The 24,428-nt window shown below is 35.7% G+C and overlaps 2 protein-coding genes across 12 annotated transcripts in view; both read left to right on the top strand.

Annotated features, from left to right (window-relative positions):
- The window catches only part of LOC100989812 (olfactory receptor 2L13), a 174,767-nt gene that overhangs the window by 85,020 nt on the left and 65,319 nt on the right, over positions 1-24,428 (top strand). For all 11 annotated transcript variants that reach the window (XM_034950494.3, XM_055117075.2, XM_055117149.2 and 8 more), the window contains one exon: positions 16,076-16,179. The gene's annotated coding sequence lies outside the window, so the exon portion shown is untranslated. The remainder of the gene's footprint in view (positions 1-16,075; positions 16,180-24,428) is intronic.
- On the top strand, positions 1,085-11,738 carry LOC100976330 (olfactory receptor 2L5). Its single transcript, XM_057302970.2, has 2 exons — positions 1,085-1,163; positions 9,356-11,738. Exon 2 carries the CDS (start codon positions 9,377-9,379, stop codon positions 10,313-10,315), a length of 939 nt encoding a protein of 312 aa, XP_057158953.1. The 5' UTR covers positions 1,085-1,163; positions 9,356-9,376; the 3' UTR covers positions 10,316-11,738.

Below are 24,428 nucleotides of genomic sequence, written 5' to 3'. Positions count from 1 at the left end.
AGATGTGGCATCTACTTTTATGTTCAAAGGCAGGGTTTTAAAGGTAAAGAAATTCTTTAGATTTTGAAATGCAAGAATATCAAAACATCTGTATTTGACTTTCAGGAAATTATTTTTGCTAGTAATATACACTACCTACCCTGATTAGATCATTATGTAACATATACTTAAATAAAAACATGAAATTGAAACCCATAAATACATACAATAACAATGTATCAATTAAATAAATAAATGATTATTAAAAACATTTAAACATTTATAAAATTCCAAATATTTTAAATGGACTAATGCTACTTTTTCAAGATAGAAGGCATATTTAATTTACTGTAAACCATGAAAAATTTGAGTACCTTTAAGGTACTCTTTTGCATAAAAATTTAATTACTAAATATATTCTAGATATTATTATACCACAGTCAGTAGTAAGATCAGTTTTATTATCTATTTTCATAAGAGAAAATTGTTTTAAAATTTAATGGGTATTTCTAGAAGAAAGGAAAAAATATAAACATATATTTAAAATATGTTAAAGATAACTCCAATATGTGATATTTTAATAACTTCTACTTACATGTCTTAATTAAATTAACCTAGTTCCATTTTCATGTTCTAGAATTTATTGCTAAAATAAGCTAAATTGGGAAAGAAATTAATATATACAGACACATCCTTGCTATAAATGCAGTGAATAACAACATAAAAAGTGTAGGATTTCATAAAGTATTAGAGACACAATTGCATCACCATAATCTGAATAAATATACTTGTTTCTTTCACCACTGAGTTTCCCCTTGACATGCCTTGAAGCATCTAATTACACAGTGAGAACTCATTTCTGAACCTTGGACTAAGGCCATCCTCTGTTATTAGTGACTCAGCCTACAATGTCCAAAGTCTCAGTGGACAATCCCCAGTGAATACCAGCAAAACAACTGTTAATCTCATTCTCCAGGTAAAGAAGGAGTGGATCATGGTTTCTATGGAATCCGCATGAAGGTCTCTGAAATCTCATGTGTAGGGATGATCAATGAATGTATACATTTCTTTAAAAACCATTCAGAAATCTTGCTTAGAAAAATGACTTTGTTCATATGATGACTATACGACTGCTGGCAGCCAACAAAGGCAGTGCGTGTTTGAAATTGAGGAGATAATAAAAGGTACTGATTATATTTGTATTTTAAAATTTTTATTGATCATAGGGAAGAAGAGACTCTGGCAAGCGCTTAAGAGAACTTTATTTCAGAAATCGAACTAAAGTTTGAGCACAGTAATTGTACTTTCTGTTAAGAAAATTCAGCAGAAATTTTGGGGTATAGAATACAGACAACCAAAAGTGTTTTTGCCGCTAATTCATAAATGTGTTTCCCGGATCGGAAGGGAAATGATGATCAATGGAAGAGATAGGGCTAAATTATATTAAACTATGCTTTTTTGGGCTCAAGTGAAATTTAAAAACCCATATTCACAATAATTATCATAGAGGGCAGCATTTCCTCATTTGTACTTGGTTGGTGATTTTTTGGTTTTGGTTTGATTTGTTTTGCCACAAGTGGTGAGTAATTATATGATGCTTATAATAATCTTATTGCTGTTTCTTACTTGCTATTTCACCTCATATGAATCCAGTATTTCCAAGGAAATATGTAGAAACAACTAGTGTTGTTTAAAAGTATTAGGAGGCCATTAAAGTAAAGACAGAATGAGAGTGGTTAAAATTACCAGTCTGTAGAGCAATGATATAGTTTTTAAAATAAAGGACCCTCTTCTGGCAATAAATAATTAAGGAAACCATATGATTAGTAGCTATGCTATGGGTATCCAAATTTTGTTTTTACACCCAATTTGTGACAAACTGTAGTGCTTTGTGCTTTTAAATTTTGCAATATATTTATTTTTTTCTTTTGGTACACAAGGTAAACTTCCAGTGAAATAATAGAAATATTATTTCTGCTTTAAGAACCATGCAGTGGTTTTGTAAGAAGGAAATGAGCATAGTATGTGGAAACAATGTGAAGGCTATATTACTCTACAGTCATAGCAGATAACAAGTGTGTAAATGTAAGTGATAGTGATTATGTTGATGATGCCAGCAATGATAATGATGACGATGCTGAAACTTGTAGATTGTCTTCAGTGATACACCCAGTCAAGTAATACACGGTCACTATGTCACAGACAGCTCCTAATAAGCCATGGATTATTCCCCCGTTGTAATTATAAAATACAGGGTCAGACATTCAGCAACAAAGTTTACATTTCTAGTAATTGTAAGAGCTAGGATTCCATTTGGTATTAAACCGAGTCTCTCTCCCATGAACTTACACAGTGAAGCAGACTAAGCACATCCTCATCCCAAAATAACAAAGGATACTTCATGCTCACTTTCATAATCATTTTCTGTCTATCCATGAAAATGTCTGTCTGCCCACTTACCTATGTATCTATCTATGAGAGCTGATGCACTATCGTGGACCTCAATGGTAGGTTGTGACTTGGAAGCACATGTACACAGAAGCAAATATTCACTTTATATTCTTCACTCCTTTACACCTTAAAGAGTTGTGGTTCTCCAAATTCATACCCTTCTCAACAATTAAAAATACATATTGTGTAAATATTAAATAAGATCAGTTATTCCTATGTCAGTTAAATACAACATTATGTACTGTGTCTCTTCTTAGGAGTATCTATTGTGGAGGAACTTGAAGGAAGGAGGAATCTCCTGTAGGATTCCATGCCAGCATGCTGTGGAGAGCCGTCCTTGCCTATACTCCAGAGGACACTCTTCTGTGTCATCTGATTGACATTCTAGACAAGTGTTGTCAATGTGAAATAATTCTTACTATAGACATGCAGATTCAGGTACAGACAGCTTGTTTTAAGGAATTCAGGCTGACTTACTAAGTCAATGACTTCACAGCTGTTCCAGTGAAACTGACCCTGTCACCTGTTTTACCATTTCCTAGCCTTATCTGTTAGTAAGAAAGATCACTTTCTGGAAGTTTCAGAGTTTCAGAACTTTAGGATATTTCAGTTATCCCTTCAGAAGAGAGGAAGCAACCTAGATTTTTGCAAAATCTGGTAAAGTGTGGCTTGGATTTTGGAGGCTTTTAAAAGTTCAATCTGGTTTCTTATAAAACTTCCAGCAAAGCCAACTTGTACCCTTATCTCCCTTCCTATTTTTTTTTTTGGTAAATTCACACATTTTCTGTGCCTATGCAAATGATCAGACCAACTTTAAGAGGAGCAGCCATATTTTGTAATGAATAATGATTTCTCTTCGAGAATACTTTTCACCAAAACTGAGGAAAATATAGGGAAAATAAATCAGTGAGTGCCCCAAGGGAAAACTGCAGTATCTAGACACAAGAGAACCATCCTCCTTGGTTCTCAACTCTATCACTAGGTCTCTGTACTGTCATGAATAACGCTCTTCAAATCCTGTGATTCAGCTATTCTTCCTTGTGATAATGAGACTATCATTGAAAAATCTTTGTCTTCTATGAATATGTGAATTACTTAAATTAGGCTATTTTAATTAGCTCATATTCAACTCTAAATTGAAGGATAGGAAAAAAAATCTATGCAATTTAATGATGCATTCTGACTTCAAAAGACAGTAATATGTAATTCATTTGCAACTTGGGCACCATTTGTAGAATTGTAATTATTATGCTGAATATGTACATCCTCAACTTGATTTACACAGGAGATTACATGGGTATTTTTTTTGTAAGTGAATTATTTCAACAGATAAACTTTTATGTTGGGAACATGGTGTAAATTGTATTTCTTTTAGATTTTCTGAGAAATCTTCTTTCTTTGAAAATATGTATGATTGTTGCCTGGTCAAGGAAAGTACAATAAAACCAGATAACATGAGGAAACATAAGAAGTTTAAATGATTGAATTTTAGCCATTAAAATAATCTTATTCGTGATATAAAAATCTTATTATTTCTCATTTATGTAGCATCTATAATGATTATGTATTTCAGTAAATTTAACCTCTGTCTTTTATTTTTGTTTTGGGTAATTAAAAAGTGAGTCAGCCTTATTTCAGATGTACTGCCTAAAAATATTTGGATAAACTAGACCACACATTTTTTTAAACGTGTATATAAATGTATATTTATATATGTAACATATATATTTATTTATATGTTTTCATAGATATGTATGTGTGTATATAAACTTATGTATGTATGTGTGTGTTTGTGTATATATAGGCATATGTGTGTTTGTGTGTGATGTAGAGAAGTTCACTTACAACCCCTGAATCTCAATTTTGTCATCTATAAAATGTCGGTGGTGATGTCAGTGTGAAGAGCTTGTTATTAGGATTAAATCTAATGGAATCACGGAAGAAATCCTGACATATTGCAAGTGCCAGTGTGTGGAGATAGTCAATAAAAGTTCATAATGTTATCGTTCCTTTCATGTATGATGCCTCCCGGGTTGAAGTTTTGCTTTTCCTAATCGCTGTGAAACTATCATCGGAATCTTTTCTCCTTGCTTTTTCATCTTTTGTATGACATCATTAATGCTGATGCCCAGGTATATACATTTTAGAAGAGTTATAAAAATAAAAGCAAGTGGAAATGTTTTTAAATGGGCTTAAAATATTTACAGCTAATTCTGTGGATAAAAAATTAAGGGGCACAAGTAACCTGTTTGGATTTATTTTTACATAAGAAAAAAATGTCCTCTTCACATTACTGAAACAGACGTATAATGGCTGAGACTGCTTCCTCATTAAAGACAGGGATCTAATTTTATTTAAATAATGTTATATGGTAGAATTAGAACCCTGAAACATGAATAATCAAAGAGATGCTACACTGGTGTTCAAGAGATATTGTAACGTCACAAAATATGTCTCCTGCCACTCACCACTTGCAAAGTCAGGTTAACAAGAGCAAGGTCTGGTAGAAAGAGACTTTTTCTTCCAAGCTTAGCTGAGGGGAAGCAGGACAGGCTTCTGCCTTAATGGGAAGTCCTTCCCCTTTCAGGGCAGTAGGCAGGGTCTTTTAAGGGGGTCTTGTCGTTAATGACATGCAGGGAGTGAGGAGATGGGGTTCCAGTGATTTTCTTCTGATGTCTTTTCTACCCGGTGGTCTGGCTGGCACCATCGCAGGCAGAGCTGGGTTGTAAATTGAGACAGTCTCCTAGTGGGATGGAGTTCTGGGGTTGCCTGATTTGCTTCATGGTTCCGTCTCTAGAACTTCTAGGTAAACACAATGTCATATAAACTTGCCTTGTAGAATGTGTCTGGTGGGTAGAGTAAAGGATATATTTGCATTCCTAACCAGCTAAGAAGGAGGTGAGGGAGAAGGAAAAAGTAAATTCGTAGCGAGACCATCCTGGCTAACACGGTGAAACCCCGTCTCTACTAAAAGTATATGTATATATAAAAAAAAATTAGCCTGGCGTGGTGGCGGGCCCCTGTAATCCCAGCTACTTGGGAGGCTGAGGCAGGAGAATGGCGGGAACCCAGGAGGCGGAGCTTGCAGTGAGCCGAGATCACGCCACTGCACTCCAGCCTGGGTGACAGGTCGACTCCATCTCAAAAAAAAAAAAAAAAAAAAAAAAAAAAATTCATTATTTTTCTTTTTTAAAAATGAGGTACTCAGTTGCAACATGACAATAAATATGAGATCTGATGTGCCGTCTATTATTCTGTCCTATGTTACTTTTCCTTTTTTAAAAATTAGGATAATAAGTCTCATGGAAAGTTTATCATAGATTGCCCTATATAAAATACAAATGATAGAAATGTTTGGAATGTTGTGTTAGTAATTACAAATAGTACCTATTCTACCTGCTAATAATTAAATTACTAATACAAATTACATACTATTGCATCAGTCTTAATGCTGATCTCATACTGTTTCCAAATGACATATATGAAAATAATTTGTTCTTCTATACTGGCCTTCACAAATTACCAGAGGTCATAAAATAATTGCTCTGTAGAGGCTCAGAAACTTGTAGGAATTTTCTTAAAATGTATTTGGAATTCCAAATATGGAATAATTTCAGTACATTTAAATGTTTTTAATTAGAATAAATATACTTAAGATAAACTGCACCATTTTAACTCTTTTAAGTGTACAGTTCTGTGGCATTAAGGACATTTATGTTGCTGTGCAACCATCACCACCATGCATCTCCAGAACAGTTTCATTTTCTCCAACTAAAATTGTGTTCTCCACACAATTATTCTCCTTGTCTCCCTTCCCTGGTCCCCTGGGGTCCAGCATTCCACTTTATGTCTCTATGAATTTGACTACTCTGGGTACTTCATGTAGGAGAATTCATACAATATTTGCCTCTTTGTGGCTTATTTCACTTTTCATAATGTAATCAAAGTTCATCTATGTTGTAGCATGTGTCACAATTTATTTCATGATTAAAATGAATAATAGTCCATGTATGTACTCACTACATTTTTTATTGATTTCTCTGTGGATGGACACTTGTTTCTGCCTTTGGGGTATTGTGATAATACTGCTGTGAATGTGGCCATATAAGTATCTTTCTGAGGGTCTTATTTCTTTGGGTCCACATTCAGAAGTTAAATAGCTGGAGCATATAATAATTCTGTTTAATTTTTGAAGAAATTACTATACAGATGATCCAGAAATACAATATTTTGATGATTTTTTGACTTTAATATGCATTTATAGGAACATATAATCCTATTGTAAGTCAAGGAGCATCTGGAATTACAATGGTTTGACTTACACTATTTTAACATTGAGATGACTTTTTCAGGATAGTAAATGTATATTTTACTTACAATATTTTCAACTCATAATGGGTTTATCAGGATGAAACCCATCATAAATTGAGAAGCCTCTCAATCATTTTCCACAGAGGCTGTAGAACTTGATTTTGGCACTGACTATACTTTTATGGTTTTAGCTCTTACACTTAGGTCTTTGATTTATTTTGAATTAATTTTTCTATATGGTGTAAAGTAAGCATCCAATTTCATATTTTGAATGTAGTTATCCAGTTTTTCAAACACTGTTTATTGAAAACACCGTCCCTTCCCAACTGAGTAAACTCAGTTTTGTTTCCAAAAAATATATTGCTGTTTATAGGAGAGTCTATTTCCTGACTCTATTTTCCTCCTCGCCCTCCTCCTCCTCCATTCCTTCTCCTTCTCCTTCTTCTTCTTCTTCGTCTTGTTCTGCTTCTTTCTTCTTCTTCTTGTTTGAGACACGGTCTCACTCTGTCACCCAAGTGGGAATGTGGGGCTACAATCTTGGCTCACTGCAACCTCGGCCTCCTGGGCTCAAGCAATCCTCCCACCTCAGCCTCTCCAAGTAGCTGGGACTACTGGTGCGAGCCACCACCCCTGGCTAATTTTTGTATTTTTTGTAGAAACAGGATTTTTCCATTTTGGTTGGTCTCAATGTTCTGAGCTCAAGCAGTCTGCCTGCCTCAGGCTCCCAGCGTGCTGGGATTACAGGTGTGAACAAATGCACCTGACCTCTCCTTTCTTCTATTGGTATACATGTCTGGCTTTATACCAATGCCATACTGTTTTGATTACCATAGCTTTTGGAACTGGAACAAGACAAGGATGCCCACTCTCACCACTCCTCTTCCACATAGTACTGGAAGTCCTAGCCAGAGCAATCAGACAAGAGAAAGAAATAAAGGGCATCCAAATTGGTAATGAGGAAGTAAAACTGTCGCTGTTTGCTGATGCTGTGATTGTTTACCTAGAAAACCCTAAAGACTCCTCCAGAAAACTCCTAGAACTAATAAAGGAATTCAGCCAAGTTTCATGACACAAAATTAATTTACATAAATCAGCAGTTCTCCTATTCACCAAGAGCAGCCAAGCAGAGATTCTAAGCATTAGGGAAGCAAAGACACAGAATACACATCCTGCTGGCGAGAGCTTGAGCAGAAACATGGAAGCTAAAATGAAATTGGCATATGGATATTCAGATATCTATATCTGGGGTCCACAGTAACTGGAGAATTGTGAAACTGAATGAGGAGGCAAAAGAGAATGAACATTTAATGGTGGCAGACATTAAAAACCAAGACTGTGAGTTACATTTTGTGAAAAGGAGACTTAAAATGATAATTCATTCTACGTTTTTAGATAGAAGAACCAAATAATGATGTCTGACTTAGAGAAAGTTTGACTTGGAATTATTATTATTTTTATATAACTTTCATTTATTTTATTTTATTTTATTATTATTTTATTTTTTTATTATACTTTAAGTTTTAGGGTACATGTGCACAACATGCTTTGCATAATAATTCCAAGTCACATATATATACATGGGACCAACATGGCACATGTATACATATGTGACTTGGAATTAGTATGCAAAGACAATTCAAGAAGGAAATATAAGTTCCTCCAAATAAGTCATAGGCTGCTGCAGCTTTAGAAGTAAGTGTTACACAATAAATGTAGAAAAAAATCATCCAGAAAACATAATGCTAATTTATTCCTAATAAGATCCATGATATATGCATTTAACTTTTCCATGCATTTGTTTTAAGCATAACATATGATCTTGATTACATCTGAGTTTGTGTTGGGCATCAAACATTCCTATCCTTTTGAAGTTGTAAGACAGATGATTTTTCCTATAAATGTATATATTTCTTAGAAAAAATTTTGGTTATAAATATTTATCTCATCAAATATTAATCTCTGGATAGAGAATACGATTTTTTTCTGAATAGGAAAGATTAGTCATCTAAGAGTTATAAAGTTGTATAAATAATTCACAGTCTAACTAAACTAAGGATTTTTAAAAACAATTGGCTTACTATTCTATAAGTAGTCCCCTCTTATCCACTGTTTTGCTTTCCATAGTTTCTCCTGTGATCAACTGCAGTCTGAAAATATTGGGTGGAAAATGCCACAAATGAACACTTCATAAATTATCAGTTGGATTTCAGTCATAGCCCAATGTTGCTTCATAGTGCCTACATTGTTTCCTTCGCTTTATTTCATCATGTAGACATTTTGTCTTCCCATGAAGCATTTTGTCATCACAAGAAAAATGAGTACAGTACAACGAGGTATTTTGAGAAAAAGAAAAAGATAGAAACTGCATTTGCATAACTTTTATTAGAGTATATAGTTATAATTGTTCTATTTTATTTGCAGCTATTTTTGTTAATCTCTTCCTTGTCTAATTTATAAATTAAAATTTATAATACATATTGATGGATATAAAAAATAGTGTATATAGGGTTCAGTGTCAACCACAATTTCAGGAATTCACTGGAGGCCTTGGAATGCAACCCCTGCAGATAATGGGGAACTACTGTACTTGACTTACCCTTGTGTCTCCCTTCAGGAAGGATCGTATGAATGCCCCATGGAAAATTACAATGAAACGTCAACTGATTTCATCTTATTGGGGCTGTTCCCACCATCAAAAATTGGCCTTTTCCTCTTCATTCTCATTGTTCTCATTTTCCTAATGGCTCTAATTGGAAACCTATCCATGATTCTTCTCATCTTCTTGGACACCCATCTCCACACACCCATGTATTTCCTGCTTAGTCAGCTCTCCCTCATTGACCTAAATTACATCTCTACCATTGTTCCTAAGATGGCTTCTGATTTTCTGTATGGAAACAAGTCTATCTCCTTCATTGGGTGTGGGATTCAGAGTTTCTTCTTCATGACTTTTGCAGGTGCAGAAGCGCTGCTTCTGACATCAATGGCCTATGATCGTTATGTGGCTATTTGCTTTCCTCTCCACTATCCCATCCGTATGAGCAAAAGAATGTGTGTGCTGATGATAACAGGATCTTGGATGATAGGCTCCATCAACTCTTGTGCTCACATGGTATATGCATTCCGTATCCCATATTGCAAGTCCAGAGCCATCAATCATTTTTTCTGTGATGTTCCAACTATGTTGACATTAGCCTGTACAGACACCTGGGTCTATGAGTACACAGTGTTTTTGAGCACCACCATATTTCTTGTGTTTCCCTTCACTGGCATTGCATGTTCCTATGGCCGGGTTCTCCTTGCTGTCTACCGCATGCGCTCTGCAGAAGGGAGGAAAAAGGCCTATTCGACCTGCAGCACCCACCTCACTGTAGTAACTTTCTACTATGCACCCTTTGCTTATACCTATCTATGTCCAAGATCCCTGCGATCTCTGACAGAGGACAAGGTTCTGGCTGTTTTCTACACCATCCTCACCCCAATGCTCAACCCCATTATCTACAGCCTGAGAAACAAGGAGGTGATGGGGGCCCTGACACGAGTGATTCAGAATATCTTCTCGGTGAAAATGTAGACATACGTTCTGTCTTAGAGTCAAAGCACTAGGTTCATATCAACTCAGCAGTGTACAGCAGTGAAGAAAAATATTATTACATGCCCAGTATGTCAAACAGAGATTAATCCAGAATATTTGTCTTTTAATTTAGTCTTGACATTATAGTTGCATATTCTAAGACATCTATTTTGTTTCTGTTTGTGTTTCTTTTTATCAAAAGACAGATCATATATTTTACACTAAATTGTAAGGCCATAGAATTTCATTATCACGTATAAATCAAAACAATAAATGTCCAAAGGAATCATATCATTCAGCATAATAGTTATATGTTGATTGTTTCCCATTATTATTAAAATAAGACAAAATAATAAATTATTTAAGATTACTGAATCTAATTGAATATTAAATAATATTTTATTTACTCTCAACTGGTATGTATGTGTTCCTCTTTTTGCTAAAGTAATGATTTATTAATAAATTTACCTCAGGATAAATAAGTATGTCTGGGGTGAAGCCAATTTGGCTTTAGTAAAACAACAATTTCTTTATAAAAGATTCTATGGAAGTTACCTTCTATAGAACCTCTTAGACTACAGTTGACTTAGACTTAGTTGAGTATGGAGTAGGTTATTTGAACCATTCCCCAGTCACATCACAACACACACAATGTTTGTCTCCTGAGTAGCCACGGGTATTCTCATGCAAGACATTCTCTTCTGAACAATTTTTTTCTACTTACTCTTCAAAATCAACAAGTCTATACATCTTGGATTGAGATTAGCTCCTCTGCTCCACTATTTTTATACCTGCTTAGGCCTGTGCCTAAAAGGATCAACATTATTTTTATAAAAGTTGTCTGCTTAGGTCCATTCTCTGAGTGAAAGGCCATGGCTCTCCACAAGAGCCCATTCCTGAGAAACGCTTTAATCTCTGAGGAGAGGAGACAAGAAGGAAGGTAGAATGAACAAGTAAGAGAAAAGCCCTGCATTATACAACTTTCCATAATGTAACATTTTTCTATAACTATTTTTCTAAAGTTCTTTCTGTTGCTCTCAAATAGAATAATCTTCACTCTGGAAATATAATTAAAGTGCATAAAAACTATTTATCTGAAGAATAACATCATGTGATCAGAAAATATATTTTTATTTTTATTTGTTATTAATTTTATTTATTTATTTTGTTTATTTTTTATGGGGGTTCTGGCATATGTGAGCAGAACGTGCAGGTTTGTTACACAGGTATACGTGTGCCGTTGTGGTTTGCTGCACCGATAAACCTGTCATCTAAGTTTTAAGCCCCATATGCTTTAGGTATTTGTCCTAATGCTCTCCCTCCCCTTGCCCAAGAATTTGTAATGATAGCCATTAAAATCCCAATGTAGAAAATTTTATATCTGATTTGAAAAAGAAAACTGTAGGTTTTAATATTATGTGTTTAAAATGCTATCATAGCAATGTAAAATAAAAAAGATGATAGAGTAAAATGACTGTCAAATTCAAGGAAATATGCATTCAATATTTACAACATTGAACTTATCTTTTCATTGTAAATAATATAAAACTACATTTTGTCTTTACTAGTATAAAATGCATTTTTATTAAAATACACTGTGTATCCATTAAAAATCATTTGGCCCTAGGTTTTCTTCTAGGGTTTTTATGGTTTTAGGTCTAACGTTTAAGTCTTTAATCCATCTTGAATTAATTTTTGTATAAGGTGTAAGGAAGGGGTCCAGTTTCAGCTTTCTACATATGGCTAGCCAGTTTTCCCAGCACCATTGATTAAATAGGGAATCCTTTCCCCATTGCTTGTTTTTCTCAGGTTTGTCAAAGATCAGATAGTTGTAGATATGCGGTGTTATTTCTGAGGGCTCTGCTCTGTTCCATTGATCTATATCTCTGTTTTGGTACCAGTACCACGCTGTTTTGGTTACTATAGCCTTGTAGTATAGTTTGAAGTCAGGTAGCGTGATGCCCCCAGCTTTGTTCTTTTGGCTTAGGATTGACTTGGCGATGCGGGCTCTTTTTTGGTTCCATATGAACTTTAAAGTAGTTTTTTCCAATTCTGTGAAGAAAGTCATTGGTAGCTTGATGGGGTTGGCATTGAACCTATAAATTACCTTTTGCAGTATGGCCATTTTCATTACTATTCAGGACATAGGCATGGGCAAGGACTTCATGTCTAAAACACCAAAAGCAATGGCAACAAAAGCCAAAATTGACAAATGAGATCTAATTAAACTAAAGAGCTTCTGCACAGCAAAAGAAACTACCATCAGAGTGAACAGGCAACCTACAAAATGGGAGAAAATTTTCGCAACCTACTCATCTGACAAAGGGCTAATATCCAGAATCTACAATGAACTCAAACAAATTTACAAGAAAAAAACAACCCCATCAAAAAGTGGGCGAAGGACATGAACAGACACTTCTCAAAAGAAGACATTTATGCAGCCAAAAAACACATGAAAAAATGCTCACCATCACTGGCCATCAGAGAAATGCAAATCAAAACCACAATGAGATACCATCTCACACGAGTTAGAATGGCAATCATTAAAAAGTCAGGAAACAACAGGTGCTAGAGAGGATGTGGAGAAATAGGAAGAGTTTTACACTGTTGGTGGGACTGTAAACTAGTTCAACCCTTGTGGAAGTCAGTGTGGCGATTCCTCAGGGATCTAGAACTAGAAATACCATTTGACCCAGCCATCCCATTACTGGGTGTATACCCAAAGGAGTATAAGTCATGCTGCTATAAAGACACATGCACACGTATGTTTATTGTGTCACTATTCACAATAGCAAAGACTTGGAACCAACCCAGATGTCCAACAATGATAGACTGGATTAAGAAAATGTGGCACATATACACCATGGAATACTATACAGCCATAAAAAATGATGAGTTCATGTCCTTTGTAGGGACATGGATGAAATTGGAAATCATCATTCTCAGTAAACTATCGCAAGAACAAAAAACCAAACACCGCATATTCTCACTCATAGGTGGGAATTGAACAATGAGAACACATGGACACAGGAAGGGGAACATCACACTCTGGGGACTGTTGTGGGGTGGGGGAAGGGGGGAGGGATAGCCTTAGGAGATATACCTAATGCTAAATGAGGAGTTAATTGGTGCAGCACTCCAGCATGGCACATGTATACATATGTAACAAACCTGCACATTGTGCACATGTACCCTAAAACTTAAAGTATAATAATAAAAAAAGAAAAATCATTTGGCAAATATAAGTGTGTCTATGTAAAAAGTAGAATATAAATATGTTTACCTCCACAAATCTAGCATTGTTTTAAAAAGAAAAGCCCTGGATTATTCAAACTACAACAGTGATGAATGCCTGATCTGCAGTTGACCCTTGAACAATGCAGACTTGAACCGTGCAGTCCACTTACGTGTGGATTTCCTTCTGCCTTCGCCACTCCTGAGACAGCAAGACCAACATCTCCTCCTCTTCAGAGGTCATTCAAAGGTCCTGCATGTTGCAGATGTTTTCACATGGAACTTTCCTGGAGAGAATCCGAAGCATGGTTCACGTTGGTTCCCTCAAGCTGGGAAAAACTGGAAATGATTATGTTGCTATGATTGTAGCCTTCCAGTGAAAGTCCCATTTCTTTCTGTCCTTCAATCCAGACTGGCTTTCAGACACAAAAAGAAAAATACTGCATGATCTCACTTATATATTGGTGTTGCGGGAAGTCAGGACCCCGAATGGAGGGACCGGCTGAAGCCATGGCAGAAGAACATAAATTGTGAAGATTTCATGGACGTTTATTTGTTCCCCAAATTAATACTTTTATAATTTCTTACCCCTGTCTTTACTGTAATCTCTGAACATAAACTGTGAAGATTTCACGGACACTTATCACTTCCCCAATCAATAGGCTTGTGATTTCCTATGCCTGTCTTTACTTTAATCTCTTAATCCCATCATCTTCGTAAACTGAGGAGGATGTATGTCACCTCAGGACCCTGTGATGATTGCATTAACTGCACAAATTGTTTGTAGTGCATGTGTGTTTGAACAATATGAAATCTGGGCACCTTGAAAAAAGAACAGGATAACAGCAATGTTCAGGGAACAAGGGAGATAACCTTAAACTCCGGCTGCCTTTGAGCCGGGTGGAACAGAGCCATATTTCTCTTCTTTCAAAAGCAAATAGGAGAAATATCGCTGAATTCTTTTTCTCAGCAAGGAACAGCCCTGAGAAAGAGAATGAGTTCCTAGGGGCCAGCCTCTGAAATGGCCACTTTGGGGATGGCTGTCTTTTATAGTCGTAGATAAGGGACGAAATAAGCCCCAGTCTCCTGTAGTGCTCCCTTGTCGTAGATAAGGGACGAAATAAGCCCCAGTCTCCTGTAGTGCTCCCAGGCTTATTAGGACAAGGAAATTCCTGCCTAATAAATTTTGTTCAGACCGGTTGTCTGCTCTCAAACCCTGTCTCCTGAGAAGATGTTATCAATGACAATGTGTGCCCAAAACTTCATTAGCAATTTTAATTTCGCCCCAGTCCTGTGGTCCCGTGATCTCACCCTGCCTCCATTTGCCTTGTGATATTTTATTACCTTGTGAAGCATGTGATCTCTGTGACCCACACCCTATTTGTACACTCCCTCCCCTTTTGAAAATCGCTAATAAAAACTTGCTGGTTTTACGGTTCAGGGGGCACCATGGAACCTGCCAACATGTGATGTCTTCCCAGGACACCCAGCTTTAAAATTTCTCTCTTTGTACTCTGTCCCTTTATTTCTCAGACCAGCAGACACTTAGGGAAAATAGAAAAGGACCCATGTGAAATATCGGGGGCTGAATTTCCCCTGATATATTGGGCCTAAAAATAAACAGAATACAAAGAAACAGAGAGTAGAATGGTGATTACTCAAAGTTAACTTGTCTGAGAAACTGACTCAGTGCAGGATGCAGCATCTTCATCTCCCTGTCTCATGACTTCACCACTCACGCCTCGACCAATCAGCAATCCCCACACTTTAGCCCATCACCCAAGCAGACTCCCTAAAAACGTCATGTCCACACCTGTGATCCCAGCACTTTGGGAGGCTGAGGCGGGTGGATCACGAGGTCAGGAGATCGAGACCATCCTGGCTAACACAGTGAAACCCCGTCTCTACTAAAAATACAAAAAAATTAGCTGGGCGTGGTTGTGGGTGCCTTTAGTCTCAGCTACTCAGGAGGCTGAGGCAGGAGAATGGCGTGAACCCAGGAGGCTGAGCTTGCAGTGAGCCGAGATCGTGCCACTGCACTCTAGCCTGAGCGACAGAGCGAGATTCCGTCTCAAAAAAAAAAAAAAAAAAAATCATGTCCAAGTCTCTCCAGAAGGCTGATTTGAGGCTTCCTGTCTCTTCCTCCTTCAGCTGACCTATGATTAACAAACCCTTTCTCTGCTGCAATTCCTGCTGTTTTGGTGTTTTGGTCTGCTACCACTCCATGGGCAATGGAACCCTGTGGCCCTGTAACAATCCACCTGCCTCAGTCTCCCAGTAGGTGGAATTACAGGCCTGTGCCAATGTCCCTTGCTCTTTAACAAAAGATTTGACATAAATGGTTATCGCCTGAATTTTTTCTCTTTGGGAAATAGAATGGAGCTTCTTTATAAGTGAATATGATTATGCATTTAAAAATCTGTTTGACTTAATGAATACTTCAAATGGACTGAATACAGACATGGAAAAATGTAAAATAAGCAGCTCAGTTTTATTTATATTTCTTATTCTAATCTCTTCTTTCAGAATAAAACAAGTTGTGGCCTACGATCTGCTTAGTTTCGTCGTTTCTACTGCAGAAGTGTGAAATCGTCAATTTCTACGTCCAGGAAACTCTCAGGAGATCTGGGGTATGTATTTCAGGAATAAGTTGTTGACTCATATCCCCCATATTTGCATATGTGATGTGACCCTGGTGGGTAGTTTTGAGGTAAACCTAAAAGTCTTCCTTGTTTTACAGAAATTCCCTTGAAGTCTATCTTCCCACATCGAATAAGGAGTCTTACCTCCTCTTTCAGCACATATAGGTTTTGAGTTTAACAAAACTGTGAAAACAGTACCCTGGTTGCACTAGACATGGCACATACTATTATGTAACAGCCAAGGTTTTAAACTTGCAAAAAAATTCTTCGACTTTTCAAATGCAGGAATATTGAAACATGTGTACATTTGGACTTTCAGGAAATTGTCCTTGCCAGGAATGTACACTAACTACCCTGACTGGATCATTATACAACATATATATGCATCAGTACATCATATTGGCTGGTCCAAGTGTAGTGGTGTTTACAACTAATTGATCACAACCAGTTACAGGTTTCTTGGTTTCTTCTCCACTCCCACTGCTTCATCTGACTAGCCTATACATATCAAAATATATATCACAATAAATATAAATAAAAATACATATCATAATGTGTCAAATAATTTATCAATTTAAATACATGTGGAAAAATTCAAATACTTTTAAAACTCAACAAAATTAAAAATGAAGAAATATTACTTTTCTCAGGTAGATTGTATCATTAATTCATTTAGTAAGAAAATAAGAAATTTGAGAACATTTAAAGCACTCTACTGAATAAAAATTTAATTAAATTACTATTTTCTAAATATTAATAAACCAAAGAGAGTAATAACAACATTTAATTATCTCTTTTAATAGGAGAAAAATCACTGTATAATTTAATGAGCATTTCCAAATACAAAGAACCAATGTGAACATGTATAATACCTAAAATATGTTAAAAGATAACTCCCATGTATGTGATAGCTTAATAATTTCTACTTATGTGTTTTTATTAAATTAACCTCATTCTATTTTAGTGGCTTAAATCTTGTTGCCAATATAAATTGAACTCAGAAAGAAATTAATGTATGCAGATTCATTATTACTGTGGATGCCTGAATAACAACATTCAAACTATAGGGTTTCATAAAGTTTAGAAACACAAAAACATTGACATAATGTGAATAAATATGTTTGTTTCTTCCTCCATTGAATTTACCCTTGACATGCCTTGAAACATCTAAATACATAATCAGAACTCATTTCTGAACCTTGGACTAAGGCCATCCTATGTTGTTAGTGACTCAACCTAGAATGTCCAAAGTCTCAGTGGACAATCCCCAGTGAATACCAGCAAAACAACTGTTAATCTCAGTCTCCAGCTAAAAAGGACTGGATTCATGGTTGCTACTGAATTCCAATGAAGGTCTCTGAAATCTTGTGTGTAGGGAAGAAAAATGAATATATGCATTTCTTTAAGCAATATTCTTAATGCTTACTCAGAAAAATGAATTTGTTCCTATGATGACTGTAGGACTGCTGTCAGCTAAGCAAAGGCACTGAGTGTTTGGAAATGAGGAAATAATAAAGGTACTAATTATAATTGTATTTTTAAATTTTTATTGATCCCAGGGAAGAAGGGACTCTGGCAAGTGCTTAAGAGGACTTTGTTTCAGAAATAGAATTGAGGTGAATTTCAGCACTAATGACTGTACTTTCTCTAACACCATTCAGCAGAAATATTGGAGTATGAAATGCAGGCAACCAAAAGTGGTTTTGCAGCTAATTCATAAATGTGTTTTCTGGAGGGGAAGGGAAATGATAGTCAATGGAAGAGACAGGGATACATTATATTAGACTATGCTTTCATGGGCTCAAGTGAAATTAAAGAACCCACATTCACAATAATTATTGTAAGGGGTAACATTTCCTTGTACCTACTTGGTTGGTGTTTTGTTTTGTTTTGGTTTGATTTCTTTTGCCATGAGTGATGTGCGATTGTACGATGCTCATTATAATCTTAATGCTGCTTCTTACTTTGTGATCTAGAGAAGTTCGCTTACAAACTCTGAATCTCAATTTTTGTCATCTAAGATGTCGGTGGTGATGTCAATGTAAAGAGTTTTTATTAGGATTAAAACCAATGGAATCATGGAACAATCCTGACATATTGCAAGTGCCAGTGTGTGGAGATAGTCAATAAAAGTTCATGCTGGTATCATTCCATTCGTGTAGGACATCACTGGGGTTGAAGGCTGGTTTTTCTACTTGTGATGAAAATATCATCAGAAATTTTTCTGCTCTCTTTTTCCTCCTGTGTATAACATCATTAATGCTGATGCCTAGATATATACATTTTAGGAGAGTTACAAAAATGAAAGCAAGTAGAAATGTTTTTAATAGGCTTAAAATATTTATTGCTATTTTGGTGGATAAAAAACTAAGGGACAGAACCCACGTGGATTTATTTTTACATAAGAAAAAAATGTCCTCTTCACATTACTGAAACAGATGTATAATAAACATCCTCTTCGCATTACTGAAACAGATATATAATGGCTGAGACTGCTTTCTCGTTAGGGACAGGGCTCTATTTTCTCTAACAATAATATTATATGGTAGAATTAGAACCCTGGAACATGAATAATCAAAGAGATGCTACATTGGTGTTCATGAGATATTGTAACATCGCAGAACACATCTCCTGCCCCTCACCATTGTAAAGTCCTGTTAACAAGAGCAAGGTCTGGTAGAAAGAAAGATTTTTTTCTTCCAAGCTTAGCTGAGGGGAAGCAGGACAGGCTTCTGCTTTAATGGGCAGTGCTTCCCCTTCTGGGGCAGTAGGAAGGGTCTTTTAAAGGGGTCTTGGCTTGAATGGCATGCAGGGGGTGAGGAGATGGGGTCCAATGACTTGCTTCTGATGTATTTTCTATCCAGTGATCTGGCTGGCACCATTGTAGGCAGAGCTGGGCTGTAAATTGAGGCAATCTCCTAGTGGGAGGGAGTTTTTGGGGTGCCTGATTTTCTTCAAGGTTCCTTCTCTAGAACTTTTAAGTAAACACAAAGTCAAATAAGCTTGCCTTGTAGAATGTGCCTGGTGGAGAGTGTAAAGGATAGATTTGCATTCCTAAACAGTTAAGTAAGAGGTAGGGGGAGATCGGAAAAATAAATTTGTTATTTTTCTTTTTTAAAAATAGGGTACTCAGTTACAATATGGCATTACATGTGAGATCTGATGTGTCATTTAATATTCTGACATATATTACTTTTCCTCTTTTTAAAAGTAGGATAATAACTCTCATGGAAAGTTTGTCATCGACTGCCCTATATAAAATACAAATAATAGAAATGTTTGGAATGTTAATTGTGTTAGTAATTTCAAATAGTACATGTTCTAATTGCCAATAATTAAACTACTAATATAAATTCAAACTATTGCATCAGTCTTAATGCTGATCACATATTGTTTCCAAATGACATGTATAAAAAGTAATTTGTTCTTCTAAATTGTCCCTCACAAATAACCAGAGGTCGTAAAATAATTGAAAATAAATTGCTCTGTAGAGGCTCAGAAACTTGCCTGAATTTTCTTAAAATGTAGTTGGACATCCAAATATGGAATAATTTCAGTATATTTAAATGTTTTTATTATTTTTTATTTCTTATTTCATACATGAGATAATACATATTATCTCATGTATTAAATATACATAAGATAAACTGCACCATTTAAACTATTTTAAGTGTTCAGGTCTGTGGCACTAAGTATATTTATATTGTTCTGCAACCATCCCCACCAGTCATCTCCAGAATAGTTTCATTGTCTCCAACTAAAATTTTGTTCTCTACACAATTATTCTCCTTGACTCCCTTCCCCCATCCCCTGGGGTCCAGCATTCTACTTTCTGTCTCTATAAATTTGACTACTCTGGGTACTTCCTGTACGTAAATTCATACAATACTTGCCTGTTTCTGGCTTATTTTGCTTAGCATAATGTAATCAAGTTTCATCTATGTTGTAGCATGTGTCAAAATTTCTTTCATTTTAAAAACTGAATAATATTCCATTGTATGTACTCATTACATTTTTTATTGATTTCTCTGTGGATGGACACTTAAGTTGTCTCTGCCTTTGGGGTATTGTGAATACTGCTGCTGTGAATGTGGGCATATAAGTATGTTTTTGTGTGTCTTGTTTCTGTGGGTCCACATTCAGAAGTGAAATAGTTGGAACCTATACTAACTCTGTTTAATTTTTGAAGAAATTACTATACAGATGGTCCAGAAACAATAATTTGACAACTTTTTGTCTTTACTATGCATTTATAAAAACATAAAACCCTATCGTAAATCAAGGAGCATCTGGAATTACAATGGTTTGACTTACAATATTTTAACATTGAGATGACTTTTTCAGGATAGTAAATGTATATTTTACTTACAATATTTTCATAATGGGTTTATCAGGATGAAACCCATCATAAATCGAGAAGCCTCTCAATCATTTTCCACAGAGGCTGTACAATTTCATTTTGCCACTGACTATACTTTTATGGTTTTAGCTCTTAAACTTAGGTCTTTGATTTATTTTGACTTAATTTTTCTATATGGTGTAAAGTAAGCATCCAATTTCAATATTTTGAATGTAGATATCTAGTTATTCAAACACTGTTTATTGAAAAGACTGTCCCTTCCACATTGAGTAAACTTGGTTTGCTTGCCAAAAAAATATTGCTGTGTATATGACAGTCTATTTCTTGACTCTGTTTTCTATTTCTTCTTCTTCTCCTCCATTTTTTTTTTTGAAACAGGGTCTCACTCTGTCACACAGGTTGGAATGTGGTGGTGTGATCTTGGCTCACTGCAACCTCTGCCTCCTGGGCTCAAGCAACCCTCCCATCTCAAGCCCCCAAGTAGATGGGACTACTGGTGCGAGCCACCACACCTGGCTAATTTTTGTATTTTTTTGTACAGACAGGATTTTGCCATGTTTTACTGGCTGGTCTCAATGTTCTGAGCTCAAGCAATTCTGCCTGCCTTAGCCTCCCAAAGTGCTGGGATTTCAGGTGTGAGCCATGGCACCTGTCCTCTCTTTTCTTCTATTGGTATACATGTCTGGCTTTATACCAATGTCATACTGTTTTGATTTCTGTAGTTCTTGGAAGTGGAAAAATTCAAGGATGCTCACTCTTACCTCTTCAACGTAGTATTGGAAGTCCTAGCCACAGCAGTCAGAAAGATAATGAAATAAAGGGCATCCAAATCAGTAAAGAGGAAGCCAAACTGTCCCTCTTTGCTGATAATATGATTGTTTACCTGGAAAACTCTAAAGCCTTCTCCGGAAAACTTCTAAAACTGATAAAAGAATTCAGCCAAGTTTCAGGATACAAAATTAATGTACACAAATCAGCTGCAAATAATAAACTGCTTAGGAATATACCTAACCAAGGAGGTGAGAGAACTCTATAAGGAAAACTACAAAACACTGCTGAAAGAAATCATAGATGAAACAAACCTATGGAAACACATACCATGCTCATGGATATGTAGAATCAATATTGTGAAAATGACCATATTGCCAAAACAACCTACAAATTCAATGTAATTCCCATCAAAATACCACCATCATTCTTAACAGACATAGAAAAAACAATCCTCAAATTCATATGGAACCAAAAAGAGTCTGCATAGCCAAAGCAAGACTAAGTGAAAAAAACAAATCTGGAGGCGTTTGGTAAGTTTTAAAATCAGAAAGTATCAGTTTTTCAATTTTGTCCTTAAAAAAACGTTTTCCAGATTTTTCGACTATTTAAGGTCCTTTGAAATTCCATATAAATTTTAGCACGGGTTTTTCTATTTCTGAAAAAGATTTATCATTAGAATTTTCATAGATTCCATTGAATCTTTAAGTGACTTTGGATATTCTTGACATCTTAACAGTGTTAAGCCTTCCAGTCTATAAATACAGAATGTATTTCCATTTATCTGTGTCTTCTTTAATTGTTCTAATCGGCATTTTGTCATTTTTCAATATATAAGCCTTTTACTTCCTTGGTTAGGTTTAATCCTTAAGTGTTTCGTTTCTTTTTGATACTATTGTAAATAAAATCACAATCTCATTTTTAGATTGTTTACTGTTAGTGTATAGCCACTTGAAGCCTAGGTTCAGAACAGACATAATTTTGCTTCTGACACTTTCAGTGAGTCACAGCAAATTGTGGGTGTATAGGAGTGCAAAAGGTTTTGGCTGTTGATGTTGCATGCTGCAATTTTGCTTATTGTGTTAATTATTTATAACAGTTTTCTTTGCGTGGAGTCCTAAGATTTTCTACACATATAGTTATGTCATAAACAAATAAAAATTATTTTACTTCTTTCTTTTGAATTAAGATAACATATTTATCTTTCCCTTTTTTTTTTTTTTGTTCAATCGCTTTGGTTGAACTTCCAGTAATATGCTGAATCGATGCCGTGAAAGTGGACATTTTTGTCTTTCTCCAAATCTTAGACTAAAAAGTGTCACTCTTGGCCGGGCACGGTGGCTCACGCCTGTAATCCCAGCACTTTGGGAGGCCCAGATGGGCGGATCACGAGGTCAGGAGATCGAGACCATCCTGGCTAACACGGTGAAACTCCGTCTCTACTAAAAATACAAAAATTTAGCCAGCTCGGTGGCGGGCGCCTGTGATCCCAGCTACTTGAGAGGCTGAGGCAGGAGAATGGCGTGAACCCGGGAGGCGGAGCTTGCAGTGAGCTGAGATCGCGCCACTGCACCCCAGCCTGGGTGACAGAGCAAGACTCCATCTCAAAAAGAAAAAAAAAAGTGTCAGTCTCATATTATGATGAAGCTGTGGGTTAAATTCTTAACTGTGACATAATTTTTACATCACTTTAATGTTTTATTCAAGTAATGCATAGACATGGTGACAACAGTCCACAGGCTAAAATATTGGACCCATAACAGACCCTTCCTGAACCCAAAGGTAAGGACTTCAAATTTTCTTACCAGTTTTTCCCTATTTTTGTCCATGTATTTTCAAACAATATGCTTATCTGCTAATGCTTGATTTATATACCCCAAATACCAGCCCTTGACTCATGACATAGGCCACAGTCAATAGTGACCTGCTTCCCCCAACATCACTACCCCCACACTCGTTACCTTTCTCCCATTCTGTCAACATAATTACATTCCACTTTATATCTGCAGTAAGGGGTTGACAGCATCATCTCGTCTTATGAAATTTATTGATTAAATACATAAAATATATACTCTTGTAAATCCTGATGGTGATACATATATACATAGATTTCTTCTGATTATTATTACTACTATTTCTCTCAAAAACTTATAATTAAAATTTTTAGAATGTTTTCTAGAAGACAGGATTTTCATGAAATATTTTACTAAAAATATTTCTCACTTACTTCGTGATTTTACATGCCATCTGAATATGGTGGCTAATATATTTCAGTTCTGAGAATTTTTGTATGGTATTGAGTTTATTATTATTTGCTATGTGCATTTCTGGGAATGCCTGTAAGTATATGTTGGTCCTGTTGCATTAATTTTCTAATATTCTTGTCTCTTCTAATCTTTTCAGGTTTTTTTTTCCTTCTGATAGATTTTTCACTTTCGTATTTTGAAACTCATTTAATGCGGTATCAATTATTGTATCTTTAATTTCAAAGAGTCATTTATTGTTACATTTCACATCCTTGCATATAGCTAATGATATTTATTTGGTGGATTTTATAACATATCATAGACATCTTCATTCCTGAAAATAGGAATTCTTAATTTTAAAAACTCACTCTTTTTGCAGGTTTGTGATAGTTTTAACTCAGTGTACATACATGTGTATTGATCCTTAAGTGAGTGTTCATCTTTGTGTGTGTGTGTATAGATGTGAGTTTGCACACTGTGTGGATCTTACTCTTTCATATTGTTACACTTCCTCAAAGGTCGGCTGACCTTTGGCTCTAAAATAATTTTCAAGCCTAAAAACTTCATTCCTTTTATGTATCCTGTGCAAAGTTGTCCAGCGATGTCTTCTATCTGGAGAAGAATACTCGAACCACCTCTAGCCAGAAAACTGTCAGGTTGCTGTTTCCTTTTTTCCATTTAAGTGAATGGTCATTTCTCCAAATCCTGTCTTTTGAAGACGTAAAGTGATTTATTGTCTTTGCTTCCCTAATGCTTAGATTACATTATACTTTATGGATCTTAACAAAAAATTGATAAATATACTTATGATCCCTTCATATGAATGGGAGGATCCCTAAAGTCTATGTAATCTAAGCATGAGG

The sequence above is a fragment of the Pan paniscus genome, chromosome 1 (assembly GCF_029289425.2).
Source record: "Pan paniscus chromosome 1, NHGRI_mPanPan1-v2.0_pri, whole genome shotgun sequence".
In the NCBI taxonomy this organism is placed as follows: domain Eukaryota; kingdom Metazoa; phylum Chordata; class Mammalia; order Primates; family Hominidae; genus Pan; species Pan paniscus.
This window is presented reverse-complemented; position numbering and strand designations above follow the sequence as displayed.